Here is a 17556-nt window from a genome sequence, read left to right on the forward strand (position 1 = left end):
TCAACTAAACAACGTAATTCGTAGTTGCCAGAATGTTCAAATGGTAATGTTTGTGCAATAATCTCCTATATAAGGTCTGCTGGACTGTGCCCGAACAGTTCAAATTACAGTGCAGCTTAGAAGAGCTATAAACAGTAAGTTTTAAACTCGAATAACGAGAAATTAGTGTTGAGCTGTTTAAATTAGAAAGAAACCATTAAATTGAGACTTTTATTTAACAATCCAGACATTGAACTGAAGAATGAGTTAAAAGTTAGATTCCTTACAGTACCAATTAATTTACAGATGTCTCCTAAGCATACCGATATTAAATTTCAACCGATGTCATTGTTTTCCATTTTTTTGTCCACCTCGCGTATTCTTCTCACTAACTTTAACCAATATTTTGAGCAATTCTTCTGAAAAATGTAAACTCAGAGCTGTTGTCGGCATTTTCAAGTATTCTGACTTCAGTAGCCACCGCAAAGCTAATTTTTGATGAACCCCGTTTTCCTTATACCCTTTAGTTAAATGATGGGGTGGGTTGGTAGCATGCTAAGAGAGTTCAATAATCGCTGCAACTAATCTCACGTTATGAATCTGACGTTCCCTCTTCGTTTTTGATCTCTCTGTTTTGGTAAGTAAAAACATATATTCTGGAATGATATTTATTTCATCTCCAATCTTCCTTTATATTAAAATATATTTACCAATAAAAATAGAAAACACTTAAATCCCACACTATAAATCACTAAAAAAATTTATAAAATAAACAAATAATAATTAAACAGAAATTTGATCCGATTCTAATTTTCTTGTTGTTAAATGCTTTATCAATTTTTTTAATTTTTGATTATTAAATAAACTTATTTTGATGTTCCTCGCACAGTAGGCTTTTGTCCATTAATCCACTAAATCTAGTATTTGTATCTATATATAGCAACGCCAGCTACACCAATTAAAATTGATCCCATTAAATATCCTATAAGTTTAAGCTGAAAAGATAAAAGCAAATATATATAAAAATTATAATACAACATATGTAAGTGTTCCAATTGCAAAAATATGACAGACATATTTTCCACACATCTATAGGCTAAGTGCTAAAAAAATGAGAAATCGAGCAGAAAATTTATGGGATCGTCTTAGAGTGAAATTTTCGAAAAATCGATTACACTGTAATAAACAATCTCTCACATTTTGAAATCGAAATTCAAATTATTACGGTCGCTACAGCGTTTCTTGTAGAAAGGGAACAGGTTGGGAGCGCTACAACTCCAACCTTTAAATACGTTTTTCTCAGAATGGTGTTTTCCAAAACGGTTTTCACTCTCAAAGGAAGAGTTTTGAAAATATCTAATTTCAATTTGGCGGGAACATTTTTAACGTCATGTGCTGAACGCAATGAGCGCGACAGACTGCAAACGACATCTGTCAAATATTAAAATACACACGTTCTTATAGACACAGTTATTGAGGCAGCTGCACAACTACATAACTGTATCCATAAGAACGTGTGTATTTTAATATTTGACAGATATGTCGCTTGCAGTCTGTCGCGCTCATTGTGTTCAGCACTTCATTCTCTATCGAGCTATAGCTTTTTTATTTTGAAATCTTCCAATTTTTTCTACGAGAAACTCTCGAAAAAAGGTCAAATTCGATTATTTTTGTTAAAACCGCCATTTTGTCAAATTAAAAAAAAAAAATCCATAGCGCGATAGCAACCGATTTATAAGCTTTTTGAAATTTTTGTTTTGGATCGAAATTGCGGCCGCAATTACGTATCATTTCAACAATTTATTTAACTATTATACACCCAATAAATAAACATAAAAAATCATTTTTCATTCGTCATTAATGTATTTATTTAAAAAAAAAAACCGGACTCTAATATTAAAAAAACAACGCGAAAGTCGGTGATTTTTCGGAGGGTCGCACTGCGACGATCCCATAAACATAAGAAATACTCCACGGATATCACAATAATTTAAGTAAAAATTGGACAAAATTATAACGGGTTTTCCAGTAGGAATGATCTAACTTTGGCCATTTTTAATATTTCATAACCTCTAATTAATTTTTCATTATATTTAGTAATGCATACAATTTCATCATGGAAAGATAAACAATCGTTTTCCAATTGCAATTTTTCGTGCGACGACGCTTGCCTTTTATGGACGTAACAATCGTCGACGAATTGTTGAAAAATTCGAGCGTACATTTTCTTTACATGTGCCAATAAAACGAAGAATCGCTCGTAGTAATGAAAATTTTTCCATTCCAAGACGTTCTCAAGAATTGGGACTGTCTCAAACTACAACTTAGCGGATTTTGAGAAAGGATTGTTCTCACTCGAGCACAGAAGCCACTAAACTTTGCAGATTTTGCCTTGCATCAACTTTAAAACGAAGTTTTAAATAAAGTTTTTCGAAATGAAGCTGTTGACAATGTTACTTCCAATGGAGAGCGCTATAGATCTATCATAACCAACAAAATTGGGAGAAGTTTCTCTTGACAACACCTGGTTCCAATATGACGGGGTACGTGCCACATAGCACGTGCAACAACCGAATTGTTGCGAAAAAGGTTTGGAGATTCGATTATTTCTAGAAATTGTGACATTAAATGGCCTCCAAGAAGTTGTGATTTAACACCATTAACCTACTTCTTATGGGGGTTATTTGAAGTAATTGGTCTTTAGCAATAAACCAGACTCTCTTCAATCTTTGAACGTGATATTCATGCGAGATATTATTAATAATTATTTGTCAATGCCAATATAGTTAACAAAATGCACTGTCAGAGGTAAATATGATACGACGAAAGAAACCTAACAATTTACTGATTTATTATGTAAATTCCCCTTTATAAAATCAGTATTATACCCGTTATCCTTTTAATTTGCGTTTCCAAGTTGTAGTCGTTGCTATTGTTGCTAATATGGCCAAATATTTTTGAATAACATTGTTTGTCACTTTGTTGTCTACTTGGTATCAAACTGATTAGCAAACAATCGGTTTAAAAAATAATACCAATTACATACCTTTGAGCTTTCAATGTTTTGTTGCTTCTGCGGTTGTTTATGCTTCTGTTCAAGTTTTTTTGCTTGTCCCAGCATTTTTTGATACATTTCTTTTTCGTTGTGCTCTTCTCTGCGTGCTTTGATTATCAACTTTGCTAAGTCCTGTGTAATATAATTAGTTCTATTTTTTTACAACAATACTAACAACAATAGCACCAACCTGCTGAATTGCTTTACTATCTGGTTCGAATGTCGCAGCTTTTTGTAATAAATTAATAGCTCCTTTCGTATCACCTTTTCCCTCAAGGATCTATTCAATGAGTTGCATTTAAATATAAAATGAAAAATGAAGATCGTTTTATACTTACTCGTCCCTTGCGATACAAAGCCTTAGAATTGCTTGGCTGGCAACGTAGTACGTTTTCTACTGACTTCAAAGCAGCATCAAACGCTGAAATTTTAATTTGAGCCATTGCCAGATTATTGTAGACAATCAATCTATCCTCGAGTAATGTTTGCAAATCGCTATTAGAAAACTTATACACAGAAAGTTAAATATATGTATATATAAAAAAGTACAAATGTACTCACTTCCAAATCTTCCTTATCGAACGCAGAATCAGGATCACCATCGCGATCATCCAAGAATTCTAACGCTCGCCTATACAACTGAATGGCCGTATTGTATTCATTACGGTTATACCAGAAGTTTGCCCGTTCCTTTTTACGTGTTCTATATGTATATGTAAGTATATCATACATTAATAAATGTACATATTTCTTATATAAATATCTTACAATCATATAAATATATAAGACAACATGGTGTTAATGTATTACTAACCCGTATTTCCGGCGTATCTCAAAGGACTTTAAATCCGAAAAATCCTCACTTTTACAATCTTGTAAATGTACTTCATATATTAGCTGTAAAAATTCAAGAATAAACTTTTAGTTATTTGTACTAAAATAGAAAATAACAGTTTGAAATTAGGTGGACAGAATATAAATATTCTACCGGAAAGAACTCGGTGATTTCTAATTTACCAGCTTTCTCAAAGCCTTTTACTTATACACGACAATATGTATAGGGGAGTTTCAAAATGTAGGATTATATATGGTATATATTTTTTCTTACTGTTGAATCTGCAGGCACGCTTGCGTTTTCATTTTCTTCATTTTTTAAACCTAGGCTACCGTAAGCAAATCTTGCATCAATAGTAACTTCAGCAACTTCGCCAACGTTCATTAAAGGAATAACCATGTCAAGACCTTGCACAACCTAATCATTAAAATTTTATTATAAAATAAATAAGCAACGTAATTTCAAAAACCTCGTAATCTCCAACATGAATTTGATAATTTTCCTTTTTTTCAACAACGATTCCATTAGGCATTCGACCCTTAAATGTAACCGTTACTAGATCTCCCCTTGCTGGACGAGTACTTAATTGAGACTGTTTTATAACACGTTTAACTAACTGGCCATTGCCTAACACATCACACGGCTCTTCATCTCCAATAGAAGCACCAATTTCACCCCCTTCATGCTTAATATTTTCCTGATGATGTTGTTCAATTTTCGCCCCAACTTGAAAGGTGTCTTTTTCTTCTGCTTTGACATCCAATTCCTTTACTTGTGCTGATTTAATTTCTAATTCGTTTATATTGGAAAGGTCTTCAAATGAACTACTACTGGATTTTTCAGTGTCCATTGTATTTAATGTACTTTAAAGAAGGTAGGTACTGAAAACGACAAATGATGTATTATTTTTATTGTCAAGACCTACATTAACACGTATTCTAAATATTTTATCAATTACCATAAATTATATTTTAGTCTGTAAAATATTCTATAACGATTGCGGACTTACCAAGGAAATGTATTAATAAACCAATTTAATTTCTAAAAATTCTAATTTTTCCTTCGTCAGCACGCAAAATTCGGCACACAGCTGGTCAGCAATATGTCAATTTTAGGATAGTAAATATATATCGTTACCGAGGAGTTCGATAAAATTTAAGGGTAACTTCCAAACCTCCAACTACATTACACGCGTAAGCGGTCCGTACGATTTGGGTATGAGAATGTTTGGTTGCATTTATAACTTTTTAAAATCAGCTATGACTTCGGCTTCTGCTTTGAAAAAAGCGAAGTCGTAGTCGAAGCAGCAAAAAATATCAAACAGTAACAAAAATCAAATAGCAGCAATAGTCGCCGTTTTATTTTCTTGGCACATGTGCGTTAGATTCGTATGTGAGCGATTGCGGTTTACTCGTGTATGGGCTTGTGCGTATACCGATCCATGTTCGCGAAAATTTTTAATTTTTTACGATCGGTGTGCACACATGTAGTGTATGAGCGCTGTGTGCACACAAAATCTCATTTTTCTTGAGTCGCCGAATAGGAAAGATCGGGAACGAACAATTTTCCGCTTGCCTGTCGCACATGTTCACTGTGTGAAGAACGAACGCAAAATGGATTTGTTTGTCGTGTATAGCGAAACGATTTCATACAGATCGAACGCACATGTGTGTCGTGTATGGCCCCTTTTAGCAGCAGCAAGTGTCGACTTTCGGCAGTTGTTAGCAGCCGCAGTCGTCAAAACTGATATGCTCGACTGTTTGCCGATTTTGATTTTTGTTATATTTCTTTCAATGAGGAGCAGAAGTCGATGGAGCTCGAATGTTCACTGCATAAGATTTTACGGTATATTTTATGTATATTTTGTATTCCCTGTACCCACAAAATGGAAAAAGGGTATATTAACTTTGCTTTGTTCTTAAAGGTGCGATTTAATTTTACCTGCAAAATATTTTCAAGTACATTTTGGCTCAAGCGATTGAGGTAGTAAATAAGCATAAGGGTTAATGTAGTGAATGTTAGTTCAACCGACATCTGTGAAAATATAATTTAATGACTAAGTAAACTTTTTTATTAGAAGCATTTGAAGGTTGGCGGTATAGAATTACAACCATTACTTATTGCATACATACATATATCTCGTGATCGATGTACTGTTCTCCTTTCCAATAAAATAAAATATATGTATGTGTCCAATCTTTGAAAAGGAAGTTGGAATTTTTAAATTTTTTAATGAACGTCGATAGTACTATAATAAATAAATGTATGCAACTGACAACTGAGTTGAATGTATACAGTATATGGAGGGCGACATATTGACAATGTGTCTTCTACCAGAGAAGCATTCGGTAGACCAACTGTCAACTTTTGCATGCGGTAACGTATTCAATTGACATTGGAAGTTGGCGATTATGAAGAACAGCTGATTTTTGTTTACTTTCGCATGCTTCATTCGCATACTTACCCGTCGTTATCGTGCAAGTACCCATTCTGACGCACTCTTAAGGCAATAGGGGAATTCTCCTGCTCTTCCAAGATTGCAGATTGCAAAAATCTCATACCGAAATATACAAGTGCACCCATTTTAGAATCTAGTGATAATATGAACAGCTGATTCGGTCAATTTATTGTAAATGACTATTGTGCATGACTACTGTGAATTGGCGCATCTTCTGCATTCATTCTAACAAAAAAAAACTGTAACAAATCTTTATAATTTAAATAAAAATTATAAAATCTATTTAAAAAAAGTTTTCTTTATTGATGATTTGATTCATTTACTATCCTTTCAGTCGAAATTTTGAGCATAGGCCATTGGGAGTAAAAAATGCTGTAATGAAGTTGTTAATTTTGAAATTTTTTATTGTCCTTTGCAAAGCACTAAAAACATAACACAAATTTTCAATAAAATCCCTATATCAAAAGTTTCCTCTTCTGATTTGTTCTTTATAGATTCGATTTTATACAGAACTTTTAATTTTTTAACTGCAGCTTTAAAACCTCCACAAATTGCTTCCACAATACTCTTCATGTTTGGCGAATTTAAAACATTAAATGGAATGCTGTCTTCCGTTTATTAATCCAATATATGCGCCCGCACTTCACTTGACATTGATACTAGTTTTTCCTACTGCTAATACTATGTCCGGACCGACAACGAAAACATGTTTTCGTGGGAAAAACTGGTTTTCGCACGAAAGCTTGTGTTTTCGTCCATGTAAAATCTGTCAAACGAAAACACAATTTTCGCTGAAAGCTACTTGAAAACTTGCATTTCACTCATTATAATCGGTGCCTGCTCTAATTTAATCGATGTTTTACATTCCATGTACAAAAACAGCTGTCGCTTGATATTCTCATATTAGGGGAGTTCTCTTGCTCTTGCAAAACCTTGCACGGTGCAGAAATTGCAGAATTTTCTTCTTGGTGCAACGGCACAACAACAAACACACGCAGAAAATTATTATGTTTATTTTCGTGCCGTCATATATCACTAGATTCTGCAATGGGTGCTCTATTGGCCTTGCATATTTCGGTATAGGATTTTTGCATTTTGTGTCATCGTGCAATCTTGCAAGAGCAAGCGAATGCCGCTATTGATAGTTGTCAGTGAAAACTCATCGAAAACACACATTGTCGGTCCATAACGACTTAGATTCCACACATACAAATGTGTTTTCAAAATGTTTTCAATGTCGGACGAAAACACAAGTTTTCGTGCGAAAACCAGTTTTTCCCACGAAAACATGTTTGCGTTGTCGGTCCGAACATAGTATTACGACATGATCGAAAGCAACAAAAAAATAAAAACAGCGTCTGTTGCTGCTATTTGAATTTTTTAACTGTTTGATTTTGCTGCGGTTTTTTCCAAAAATCTTAACACCTTCCCCTTAATTGTTTCACGTTTCCGAGATTAAGGCTTATATACATGAGAGCTCACACTTTCAGATATGCTGCTGAGCCAGTGGGAGTAAGAATTACACACTTTTAGCACATACTAAGCCTGTGTAGAATTAGGTATAAACAAAGTTCTAAATCACTAAAGACAATGTTTTATATGAATTTAAGATTGCACACATTGCCAAAAGTAAAACTGGATTGAATTTGAAAGAAGTAAGACATATGTTTTGTTATACATGTAATGTAAAGTATTTTATACTCCAAATATTAATAACACATAATTAATTATTTGTGAGTATTGCACAATTTTTTTAAAAGTTTTAGAAAGTTACATCAGTAATAGCCTCATAGTATATGCAAAGTCGACCGACGGACGTAAGGCAGCCAAAAGTGGACGTAACTTTTAATTCCTTTTTATTCGTAAATATTCGTGGATAAACGTCTAGCCAAAATAAGCATAAAAGCGAAGTTCTTCAACATATCGCTGATTTGCGCCCACGTCCCGACGGAAGAGAAGGACGATGTGACCAAAGATGCCTTCTATGAGCGCTTGGAGCACACCTATGAGAGCTACCACCGTGACGATGTCAAACTCGTGTTTGGCGAACTTAACGCCAGGGTGGGCAAAGAAGGTATCTTTGGCACAAAAGTCGGTAAATTCAACCTCCACGACGAAACACCCCCAAATGAGTTAAGGCTGATCGACTCCAACGGGGCCCGAAATATGATTATCTGTAGTACCAGATTCCGGCATAAAAAAATTCTCCAGCCACCAACCAGATCGATCATGTTGTGATAGACTTAAGAGACGTCTCCATTGTTTTAGACACGCATACGTTCCGAGGTCCTAACATCGACTCGGACTACTATCTTGTGCCCGCTTCTGTGCAGAAAAAATCGCACGTCACCAAACAAAAGGAATGTTCGACGTCGAGAGGCTGCAATCACAACAGAAAGCCGAACGATTTTCTATTCGACTTGCACTCCTACTCTCTGAGGGTAATCGTCAACAACTCGGTATAAGGGAACTGTGGGACGGCATTTCAAGCTCCTTACGTACAGCTGCAACCAAAATCATTGGTTTTCAGAAAATGCAAAAGAACAGCTGGTACGATGAGGAGTGCCGTATCGCAGAAGGGAGAAACAGACTGACTACCTCGCAACGTTACAATCGACCACGTGCGGGATGGGATAGATACCGAGAGTTGAAGAGGGAAGCGAGACGCATTTGCAGACAGAAAAAGAGAGAAGCACAAATGCGTGAGTACGAAGAGCTTGACAAGCTGGCCGACAGGAATAGTGCTCGAAAATGTTACGAAAAAATGCGGCAACTAACAGAAGGTTTCAATACCGGTGCATACTCTTGTAGAACCCCCAAAGGTGGTCTAGTGGATGGTGTCCAGAGCATACTAAAATTATGGAGGGAACACAAAAAAGTATAACGCCAGGAGAAGGCGAACCCGATTCCTCAATCAATGGCGATGGAGTAGACGTTCCATTGTCCGACCATGAAGAAGTTCGAATAACAATTACCCGCCTGAAGAACAACAAAGCGGCGGGGGCACGGCGGCGAAAAACTGATAAGGACCATGCATCAGCTTCTTTGTAAAATATGGTCGGACGAAAGCATGCCCAACGAATGGAATTTAAGTGTGCTATGCCCACACCACCTCTTCGTCGATTTCAAAGCTACTTTCGACAGCACGAACAGGAGCTGCCTTTATGCCGCGATGTCTGAATTTGGTATCCCCGCAAAACTAATACGGCTGTGTAAACTGACGTTGAGCAACACCAAAAGCTCCGTCAGGATCGGGAAGGAGTTCTCCCAGCCGTTCGATACCAAACGAGGTTTACGACAACTCTATCGTGCGACTTCTTCAACCGGCTTCTGGAGAAAATAGTTCGAGCTGTAGAACTAAATCAAGCAGGTACAATCTTTTATAAGAGTATACAGCTGCTGGCGTACGCCGATGATATTGATATCATTGACCTCAACACCCTCGCCGTCAGTTTTGCTTTCTCCAGACTGGTCAAGGAAGCAAAGCAAATGGATCTGGCAGTGAACTTGGCAAGACGAAATATCTCCTGTCATCAAACAAAGAGTCGTCGCACTCGCAACTTGGCTCTCACGTCACTGTTGACAGTCATAACTATGAGGTTGTAGATAATTTCGTCTATCTTGGAACTAGTGTAAACACCGCCAACAATGTCAGTCTGGAAATCAACAGGTGCTATTTCGGACTGAGTAAGCAAAACCAAACTCTATAAGTCTTTCATTATTCCCGCCCTGCTATATGGTGCAGAGGCATGAACCATGACAACTACTGATGGTAGGTTCTGCGAAAGATGTATGATCCTTTGCGCGTTGACCACAGCGAATATCGCATTCGATGGAACGACGAGCTGTATGAGATATACGACGACAGCGAATTAAAAGACAGCGGCTACGCTGGCTAGGTCACGTCGTCCGAATGAACGAAAACACTCCAGCTCTAAAAGTATTTGACGCAGTAACCGCTGGGAGGAAGCAGAGGAAGAGGAAGACCTCCACTCCGTTGGAATGACCAGGTGAAGAAGGACCAGGCTTCGCTTGGAATATGAAATTGACGGCACATAGCGAAAGGATGAAACAACTGGCGCGCTGTTGTTTACAAGGCTATAATCGCGTAAGCGCTGTCTACGCCAGTAAAGAAGAAGAAATTTGCGCGTGCATTCAAGCAATCATAATTTGGCCAATGTTCGGATAAACATTCGTGATAAAATCATCTTTCGTTGAAGTGAATTGACAAAAGGCAGGTGAAACTGATATCAAACCACTGGATATATCAACCAGAATTTGCACATTTCTAATTCTTAGCGAATACGATGTAAAATGTCTTCGACAGTATCATTTTTGTTCGTATTCCATAATTGATGCGGATTTGAAGGCTGATATGTCGAAATGGTCACCGCGAAAAGTGTGTGAACTTCGGTGGTATGCGAAGTAGCTATCGCATCGTCCATCGTTTGATCCAGTGATTATCATGTTCCAGCAATTGCAATTGCAGGCTTGGTTCTCAAAAAGTTGCACACATCGTACCATTCACAGTACGCAATGACTAAAATGAAATTGAACCGCGTACATACATATCTCTTACAAAACGCTACATTACAGTTCACGTATCGACCCATTTGATACTTGCTACTTTCTTGCTGATTGATCGCGATTCATAAATTCCGTAATCTATGGCCATTTTACATTGCAAATGAATGTAACAAACAAATCCGCCCGTCTATAATTCCGCACGTATGTATGCATGCTTTGGACTGCCAAAGTATGTGGATGGCAGAAAGAACGCCGACCGATATTAGTGCGACCTCCGAACGCAAACCACCGAAATTGAACGATTCAAATATTTTACAATTTAATCAATTTTAAAACAAAAAAAACATTTTCTGAATTTTGTTTTTACAAACCATCCTGAATGGACTCTCTTAAATGTGGTTCAGGCCATTTTTCATTTCATGCAACGGTTTAATCAGCTATAGCGAACAGACAGAAACCCAACTTATTTTTATATATAAGACTCAAATTGATTCTACGTTTTACCGGCAATTATTCTAATTTTTCTCGCCGTAAAAACCATCTCTGAACTTCAACGAACATTAAAAAAAGAATTGGCCAAATTGGTCCAGGCGTTGTTGAGTTATGCGCTTACCTTTACATTTTTATATTAAAGATATAGATATGTATAAGAAAGTATATAACATTATTAAACATAGAAATATTTAAAAAGTAGCTCATTTGCACTTTAACTACAAATATAGTCTCGAAAAAGTTAACCTATCTGAACGTGGTCATATGACCCGTTTTCAGCAGTTGGCAACTGTTACCGGAGACTTTCCTGCAGTTAGGATTTCGTTTTTTTCCACTGCAATTATAATTATAGACTGTTTTCAACATGAAAACAATACACACTTATGTTCCTGTATCAAAATTTTACTTAAAAATGCTTATAGGTACGGATCTAATCAAGTTATCTATAATATTTTGGTACCTTCCTTACTGAAAATGTCCCCCCACTTTTTCAAACCTACTGTTGTTTTAGCGGCAAAATTATTTCCTGAAACGCTGCCGAATAGTAATCGAAATCGGGTTCGTTACATGGACCCACCTATTGTGGGAATGGGTTGTTGTTTTCGACAGCAAAACATTCGAGAGCTATAGCACATGAAAATTTTAATTAGCACTGCTCTGCTACCGCCCCCAATTTTTTGCTGCCGCTACGCCAGAGCAGAGCACAGCACTTCCTCTTTGGCTATTGCTACAGCTAAAGTTTTTTACCTAACAAAACTCCGAGCAAAGCAGAGCACATACTTTTACATTGTTCTGATATGGCTCTCGTTAAAATGATTTAATTGATTATAATTTGTTTATAAAGGTTCAAGAATTCTTATGTGTTGATTAATAAATAACACTTCTATTATATTAAGTAAATCTTACATCAATTAAAAATAATACCAACAATTTAAACTTTCCCATAGAGAGGTTGGCAACTCTGAAACTACTTTAATAATTTTAGCACACATACATAAGCAGATATACCGAAAACTACTGGAATTTAACTAAGCATAATGGCGATTTCTTTTTGACAATTCGCCCTTCTTTTTGCGCACGTGTTTTCTTACGCACTGAACAGAAAAATTTTATAAAAAAGGTGACTATTATAAATATATTAATTGAAATATTATATGTATTGAAAAAATATATAAATTTAACATTTTCTCAACCAGATGAACCCTGAGAAATTGAAAAAATTGCAAGCGCATGTGCGTATCGGTGGAAAAGGAACTCCACGCCGGAAGAAGAAGATTGTGCACTCTACCCCTGCTACCGACGACAAGAAGTTGCAGTCATCATTGAAAAAATTATCGGTTAACACAATTCCCGGTATTGAGGAAGTAAATATAATTAAGAATGATGGAACCGTCATTCATTTCAATAACCCAAAAGCACAAGCATCTCTCCCAACAAACACTTTTGCAATTACTGGACATGGGGAAAACAAATCGATTTCAGAAATGTTGCCGGGTATTTTAACACAATTGGGCCCACAAGACATCACACAGTTGAAGAAGATTGCCACAGAATTCGCAAATAAAGGTGCTGTTGCGTCAGGTGCTGCAGCTGGTGGCTTAGGAAGCGTATCTGCAGCCGCAGCGGATGACGATGTTCCAGATTTGGTGCAGAATTTCGAGGAAGTGGCAATTGGCGGAGTTTCACCTGCTCTTAAAGGCGTTGACGTCTCCAGTACAGCAGAGTCCACACAAAAAAATGAGGAGGTTCCTGTAGCCTAAGCCGATTTTTTTACGATTGAATCTAAGGGTAGCGATGCCGACTATACAAGCAACATCTAAAAACTAAAGAAACAACGCGTGGGAAAATATTAAGGGAAGACGATGCATAAATTTAGTAGTCATTACATTTCATATGCATCATTTACAAAGATTTGGACGTGCGTTTCTATTTGAAGTAATTATAAAAAGCGTAGCAATTAACAAGGAAACATAGTACACAAAACATAACCAGACGATATGTGAACTAATTAAATATTGAAAGAAACTTTATTTCAATCACAAAAATATGACATTTTTGTTTTCTCACAGCAAAGACCGATACGCTTCTATGTAAAGGAATTCTACAAATAATCAAACATATACACTCCAGTAGAAACATTACCAATGCATGTATACGTTTAAAAAATAGTAGCGTAAACATAATATGCAAGGAACTGTATTATTTTTATAATGATCACCCTTGTCATAGAAATATAACTGCTAAATTGAGCACAGTTTTAAGTTTTGCCATTATAAATTACTTCCCTAAAATACCATATAATTTTGTCACAAAGCATCTGAAGATTCGATGAGCTTACCTTGTCAAAAGTAACCTAGAAAGTCCAAAAGCCCTTTTTTTTAATTTTTTTTATTTCAATTATTTTTCCTACGAACTACTCATTAATGTGTAAAATGACATTAATTGTGAATTACAACTTTGATCAAACTTATACCAAAACAATTGTGGATAAAACAATTTAAAAGCCCCTAAAGGCAAATGAATAAACTAATCTAATACAAAACGTGAGTTAAAAGTTCGATCGTGTTATTCTTGCGTAATTGGATTCTGTTTCGTTTTAAGGGCAGTCTCCAAAACCACATTTAATTAAATTTACTTAAAATTTGGGGTTATAGGGAATTTAAAAATAGCGATGCAATTATAAACACGGTAAAATATATACATAATTGATATAAAAACACCACAGCAGCGCAAAACTAGTTTTATCTTTGATAATAATTCTTCTGCATACCATGAATTGGTCATTAAAAATTTCGGATAATGTTTATAAATAGAAATGATGTACAGGGTTATACATGAATTATTCATAGTTAATAAGGTAACTAATGGCCATGAAGAAATGTCTTAAAAAGTAAAAAAATACACATTCATAAGTATGAACAGATGCAGTAAAATAGTATTTGGGGTACGAGATGAATGGACGCACTCTCGTCGTTGGGTTGAGGCATGTATTGGTATATATTGGTTTCTTTATCTACGACCTCTTAGTCCTAGGCAACCATGTAGGCCATACATATTTTAAATACGCTGTGTGACGTTTGGCCATAATTTTCGAAATAGTAGTTAAAAAAATTACATTTTATGGATATTAGTTCATTTGCATAGATAACAAAATATTACTAATAATAATCTACTTCATACTTTATTAGCAAGGTTTGAGGCGCTACAACTTTCAAGCAGTAGTTTCGATATTCGAATTGTTAGGAATTTTATGTTTAGTTCCTCCTCTCAGAGTTCTTCCCTGACAACCATTAAATTTTTGATCTGATGTCGATGATTGTTTTCAACAAATGAGCAGTTTCTTGAGGCGAAAAATAGACGTAAAAAAACTAATATTTTTGGTTGCTAAATTACATATAAGTACAGTTTGTCAACTAATTGTTTGCAAAATTAAAAAATGTATAAAAATTCATTGGGATACACTTAAAATTCCGAAGTTCAAAATACCGACAAATCAAAATGCCGACATGTTAGAAATATTTTATCGTGTCCGTATATTTTGTGAACAGCAAAAGGGAACTCTCCTCATTTTCTACCGATGCACAGAAAAATAATTCTACTGATTAAGGGTTATGATCCTGAGCGTGTTGGTGGCCGCCTGCACCTTTCATAAAATACACAAAGTCTGTTCTTTGTTTTTAATTACTCAACTAAAATTCAGAAATTTAACATTCGGTTAGTGGTGTCTTCTACTTTGGGACCTAGGAACCATATTAGACATTTTTTATTAAATGTAGTACCTTATTTTAAAATTTCTTCTGTTCGTATTTTGAATTGTCGGCATCTTGATTTGTCCGTGTTTCGATTTCTCAGTTGTCAGTTGATTTGTCGGTATTTTAATTGTCGGAATTCTAAATTTCGAGATTTTGGTTGTCGGCATTACGTTATACACCCAAATTCGTTTTTAAATTCATATTTCGTAAACTATGACCCCTTTATATACATACAGCTGTTGACAACTAATTAGAAACGACGCATATTTTAAAGTAAATGGTGTTATTTTCCAATAAATCACTTATTTTTCTGGTTTTTCACTCATTTTTATTGAAAATTACGTTAAACTTAAAATCTAATAGTAATACTTTCAATTAAAAATCCTTTTTTTTTTGAAGATTTAAAAAAAAATGTGTTGAATCAACGATTTGATTGCGACAGCTAATTAGAAACGAAAATATTTTATAAGCAAAAAATACTGTTATTAAAAGAAATTTCTTACTTTCAGTTAATATTTTTTTTCTTAACCCTTTTACTTTAATACTTCTTCACACCGATTGCGAATTGTCGTTATAAGACTCTGAAAGCGCAAAACTAGTGTTGCTTCACATGCCGTCCTAATTTCATCAAAAGGACATCCGTATTTGTGATATTTTTGGTATCTACAGCTTTTTTGACATCAACCCAGATGTGTTCTCTTCAGGCCACTCCAAAACATTCATTGAATTTTCAACAAAAAACTTTTGTGTCAACTTCCCCGTATGCTTTGGGTTGTTATTTTGTTGGAATTTCCATATAACAGGCAAATTTCCCTTAGTTCATGGCAGAATGATATTTTTTAGAATGTCGACGTATTTCTCTTTTTTTTAAATTACAACATTCCAGGGGAAAAATGCCCGCACCATGATTGATCCTCCACCATGCTTAGCAAGGATCAAATTTTTGATAGATTGGTCGGCGAACATACCGTCGACCATCAGGATCTATGCGATTAATTTTTGTTACATCGCTCCAAACAACATACTGCCATTGATTTGTTGTCCAAGATCAATAAGAGTTGGGAAAAGTCTACGCGTTGTTTACTTTGAATTTTAGTCAGATGCGGTTTCCTGCGTGCTGTCCTACCGTGAAGTGAAGTGCGACCAAACGCCGGGAAATTGTTTCCTTGTACATTTGGCCACTATATTCATCTGGAGGTTTATGTAGAATTTCAGTGGAAATCTGTTTCTAATTAGCTGTCGCATTCACCTTCAATATCGCATTTGCTATTTGAAAAAAGATTAAAAGAACTTCAACTGCACAACTACAAAACTCAGCGAATTTAGTAGTAAATAAAATAACGCAAACAATACAAGACTTTTAAGGATATAAGTAACGGTATACAAAAACATTTAATCGTTATACTCATCAGCCACCTACACAATAAGGGAAGCGCTTATAATTAGTTGTCAACAGCTGTATATATTTTTTTGTTACTTTATTAATTCAAGTATTTTTAACTTAAATAATGCACAAAAGTCCAATAATGTAAAGCACAATAGTAAAAAACTGTCAATTAATTGTTTGCATATTGCAAATTAAAACTAAAAAAAATGACAAATATTTGATATGGGCACCATTAAGTACTATAACACCTTGCAGACGACGGTACATGGACTGAATATGGTTTGTCATATCATAAACCTCCGGAATTGTTTGCCATTCCGAGAGCTAGCCAAACTTTACTGTTGGTATGATGTTCTCCTGTTGCAGAGCTATGTTTGGTTTCCTCCAAACTTTGTTGTGTCCATCATGATAACATAACATTATTATCGTTTCGGCGCAGAAAATTACGTCGTCCCAGCACGCAGCGGGCCTGTAAACATTGCGAATAATTAATAATGTTAAAGGCTCGTCGCTTTTCAATCATTCTACGTTGTATAGGACAGCTGTGAGGCATCATCACCCACCATAAGCTCCTGTATAAGTTTTGTTGTGCGACGCCAATAATAGAGCATTTAGTAAACAAAGCATGCCAAACAAAATAACACTTTATCGGGAACCAGGGACAGATCAAAATTAAGTTCTCGTAAGGAGAACTGTTTTATTAGACAAGATATGTTCACAAAATTTAGCACGGTTTCAGTCAACGATGCAATCTCCGAAGAAATCATTAATGTGCACGTTTAGAAGTCTTTAAACTGCTAAGGCCGACTAATGAGATGATGTCATTGTCCGTGCCTCCGTACTATATTGCAGGACGGGAATGGTGAGAGACTTGTAGAGTTTGGCCTTTGTTCGTCTAGACCGGATTTTACTTTTCAATTGCCTACTCAGTCCAAAGTAGCACCTGTTGGCAAGAGTGATACTGGTTCCAAGATAGACAAAATTATCCACAATAACAGTAACGTGTGAGCCAAGTCGCGATGGCGATTACTATTTTTTTAGTGTCAGGAAATATTTCGCCTTGTTCTCGTT

The 17556-nt window shown here is 35.7% G+C and overlaps 2 protein-coding genes across 2 annotated transcripts; one reads left to right on the forward strand and one right to left on the reverse strand.

Annotated features, from left to right (window-relative positions):
• Positions 1–641: 641 nt before the first annotated feature.
• LOC126756578 (peptidyl-prolyl cis-trans isomerase FKBP8) lies at positions 642–4995 on the reverse strand. The gene is made up of 9 exons (XM_050469766.1): positions 4879–4995; positions 4339–4750; positions 4143–4286; positions 3849–3931; positions 3596–3737; positions 3373–3540; positions 3225–3314; positions 3026–3166; positions 642–974 (listed from the first exon to the last, which is right to left on the reverse strand). Exons 2-9 carry the CDS (start codon positions 4717–4719, stop codon positions 897–899), a joined length of 1227 nt encoding a protein of 408 aa, XP_050325723.1. The 5' UTR covers positions 4720–4750; positions 4879–4995; the 3' UTR covers positions 642–896.
• A 7354-nt stretch (positions 4996–12349) lies between these two features.
• On the forward strand, positions 12350–13900 carry LOC126756592 (transcription factor BTF3 homolog 4). The gene is made up of 2 exons (XM_050469784.1): positions 12350–12466; positions 12543–13900. Exon 2 carries the CDS (start codon positions 12543–12545, stop codon positions 13104–13106), a length of 564 nt encoding a protein of 187 aa, XP_050325741.1. The 5' UTR covers positions 12350–12466; the 3' UTR covers positions 13107–13900.
• The last annotated feature ends 3656 nt before the right edge of the window (positions 13901–17556 follow it).

The sequence above is a fragment of the Bactrocera neohumeralis genome, chromosome 4 (assembly GCF_024586455.1).
Source record: "Bactrocera neohumeralis isolate Rockhampton chromosome 4, APGP_CSIRO_Bneo_wtdbg2-racon-allhic-juicebox.fasta_v2, whole genome shotgun sequence".
NCBI classification, from domain to species: Eukaryota; Metazoa; Arthropoda; class Insecta; order Diptera; family Tephritidae; genus Bactrocera; species Bactrocera neohumeralis.

Coding starts and splice junctions, on each gene's coding strand:
- LOC126756592 (XM_050469784.1), top strand. CDS start 12,543: ATGAACCCTGAGAAATTGAAAAAATTGCAAGCGCATGTGCGTATCGGT.
- LOC126756578 (XM_050469766.1), bottom strand. CDS start 4,719: ATGGACACTGAAAAATCCAGTAGTAGTTCATTTGAAGACCTTTCCAAT. Junction 3,932..4,142: donor GCGTGCCTGCAGATTCAACA/GTAAGAAAAAAT, acceptor GAATTTTTACAG/CTAATATATGAAGTACATTT. Junction 3,541..3,595: donor TCGATAAGGAAGATTTGGAA/GTGAGTACATTT, acceptor TCTGTGTATAAG/TTTTCTAATAGCGATTTGCA.